A 3376-nucleotide genomic window follows, 5' to 3' on the forward strand; every position below is an offset into this window, starting at 1 on the left:
TGCTTCCACACATTCACTCTATTATGAACTGTATTAATGGTACACTGCTGTAGATAAGAGAGAATGTTACAGCCTAGAAATCGTTACATTTTATAGCTCGCTGTCTATCCACAATGTTTCAAGCTTTCCTCAAACTAACCATTTTGGTGCTCTTTATCACAGGTAATCGAAGACTGCTTAATATTCAGTTAATAAATTTAAATTTTCTTTTGTTGCATCTCTAATGAAAACCCTTTCTTCACAGGTTCCTCAGATGGAAAGACTATTCAGCAAATACCTCATGGCCTCATCAAGAGTCAAGGAGAATTGGCAGAAATGAAATGTTCCCATGATATTCAAGGGCATGATCGCATTCTGTGGTACAAACAATCTCACAGCGAGGAATTAACCTTCATGGGATATCTAGTATCTGAATTTGGAAACGTAGAACAAAAATTTAAAGACAAAATCATAATCGATGGAAACGCAAACAAGTACAACAGCTCCCTTAACTTGACAAACATTACTTCAGAGAGTGGTGGAGTTTATTTCTGTGCAGCATATGACACAACAGTGCAAATCCTCTTTCTTCATGACAAAAACTGAATATCTGTTCTCACCATCTCAAAAACCACACACTAACCACTACAGCTGAGTTCTTCCTCATGTTAAAAAAAATTAGAAGTATTACTATAGCTTATTTGGGCAATTACTGTTCAATACTACTTTGTCAACAGTGATGTGCAACCCATAAGACTGCAGTGTGCAGAATTTTAGCTCAATAAAATTCTTTCACTACAAATTTTAAATAAACAAAAATACAAGATGAATGACAGTACATATACAGAACCTCTGAGATATCAAGGTAGAAAAAAAAATTATTTGCAGGGCGAAATTGTTCTCTCAATTTAATAATCAGTTCCCTCTTTGACTGATTGATTGATTGATTGATTCAAAAGCAAAACATCAAACAAACAAATTTTTAAAAAACATGTATTAACTAAAGGCTGCAGCTGATTTCTTTCTATCCCTGACTATAGATTCATGCAGCATAGAGTTGTCTCTTGTGTTAAGTGATTACACTTAAGTGAAAAGTGAAAAAAAACCCTGCGTTTTATGTCCACTAGCTCATCACATTCTTAACACATCTTCAGCAGTGATTAAGATAATACATATGAATCAGGTGGATTATTTCCTCAAAAGTACATTTTTTCAATATCTTTTAGGAGGAGATACTAGAAGTACTTAGACTAAGGTGATACCTTCCAAGCAAAGTACAAATCACACAAAGGAACAATATAAATAAGACTATATAACTATAAATTTTATGCCTATGTCTATATGATGAGATGTTTTTCTATAAGCCTCAAACCGAATGGTTTCATAATAGTAATGATGAGTTACTGACAGGTAGTAAAATTTAGACCTCACTAGTCCCCTCACTTTAATAATCCATATATGCAACATACAGTACATGCCCTGTCATCAAAACATAAACTGATGGGAAAATGTAATAACCACATGTACTTCTGTTTTTACACACAAAGTAGTTGTTCAATTTGATTTACTTTACTTTTATTTGTATAGCAGTTTTTACAATAGAGTAGATCAGAAAGCAATTTAATGAATCCTAAGACCATACTAGTATTCAATACACTGATGATAATGCTATGAGATAGTACAGCAATAAAATCTTAAGTAAATTGAAGAGCTAGAGGTCTGAAAATTAAAGATACAAAGGTTTTACAGTTTTTTACATCCACTTGTCAAGTCTCAGCTCTCCCAAAGTATAGTGTACTTCAGAGTATAGTGCCAAAGTCAAACAAATTTCAGATCAAGGCCAAGAAAGAGAGGTGTGGCAGAAGAGTTTGAAACCAAATGCCTCTAGAGGTCACACTTCACCAGAGCTGCTGTTATTACTACATGGTGTGCATTACAGAGGGCAAAGATTATGACTGGCATTATACTATTAATTCTGTTTTTACCTGCTGGTAAGGACATATAAACTTTATTATTATTATTATTTATAATTCTTACTGAAAAATAATGATTTAAAAAAAAAACAGCTGGACAAATGTTACTTTTTTTGCAAAATAACTTTAGACTACAATCCGAGTATTCTACTAACTACCGTTCTAAATATTTTTCTTTTTGTTTTCAGGCTTCAGTGTAAGACAGTCTCCTGATCTTTCTGCTTATGAGGGTCAGAATGTGACTCTTCAGTGTACTCAGATTGATACCACCTTTAATGGCATGTACTGGTTCAGAAAGAGACCTTCTCAATCCCTGGAGCCCATTGTATTCTACTATGTTAACACAGGCACAACTGAAGATAAATTTAAGCAGAAAGTTTCTGCGATAAGGAAAGGCAACTCTCTGGATCTAACTGTGAAGGAGCTGAAGAGCACAGACAGTGCCGTCTACTTCTGTGCAAAACAGGATGCACAGCATGACAACCTAATCTTTAACCTGAACAAGAACTGCACCACTGCCACAACAAACACGTACTCAACACCTGTTAACTGTAGCACACCAACCAAGTACTCATGACCAAAATACACAAGAGACAGATATATCGATGGGTGGTGAAGTCACTTCCTGTCATCTGGATTTTATAAGCAAGTGTTGGTTTGCTCTCTATCAATGACAGGAAACAAATCAGCATAATGATTCTGCTCTTTTTATCTCAAATCATGCTGGCTGGTAAGTGTCTATAGCTCTCCCTTGCTATTTCTGTCTATAATTTATTAATTTCATTTTTGTCTCACAGCCATGTTGAATTCTTGATTCTGACTGGTCAGAAGGCTTTGATTAATTTTCCATAACAGCACCTCTGTAGTAAATCACAGGTTTACAGTCAGGTCCATAAATATTGGGACAGTGACACAGTTTTGGTAATTTTGCCTCTGTACACCACCACAGTGGATTTGAAATGAAGCAGTCAAGATGTGACTGAAGCGTAGACTTTCAGCTTTAATTCAAGGGGACTAACAAAAATATTGCATTAACCGTTTAGGAATTACAGCCATTTTTTACAGAGTTCCTCCATTTTCACAGGCTCAAAAGTAATGTGACAAACTAATATAATCATAAATATTAGGATTATTTTTATTACTTGGAGGTAAATCCTTTGCAGTCAATGACTACCTGAAGTCTGGACCCCATGGACATCACCAAATGCTGAGTTTCCTCCCTTGAGATGATTTGCCAGGTCTTTACTGCAGCCATCTTCAGTTGCTGCGTGTTTGTGGGTCATTCTGCCTTCAGATTTGTCTTCAGAAAGTGAAAAGCAGCTCAGTTGGGTTGAGGTCAGGTGACTGACTCAGCCATTTAAGAACATTTAATTTCCAAGCTCTTGGGCTGCTTTCACAGTATGTTTTGGGTTGTTATCCATCTG

General features: G+C 35.7%; 1 gene segment (V, D, J or C); it reads left to right on the top strand.

The window, feature by feature from the left end:
• Window positions 1-592: 592 nt before the first annotated feature.
• Window positions 593-2868, top strand: LOC128319122 (T cell receptor beta variable 30-like). The segment is given in 2 exon segments: window positions 593-1970; window positions 2141-2868. Coding segments are annotated over 2 exon segments (429 nt in total).
• The last annotated feature ends 508 nt before the right edge of the window (window positions 2869-3376 follow it).

This window comes from Pangasianodon hypophthalmus, chromosome 10, assembly GCF_027358585.1.
Source record: "Pangasianodon hypophthalmus isolate fPanHyp1 chromosome 10, fPanHyp1.pri, whole genome shotgun sequence".
NCBI lineage: Eukaryota > Metazoa > Chordata > Actinopteri > Siluriformes > Pangasiidae > Pangasianodon > Pangasianodon hypophthalmus.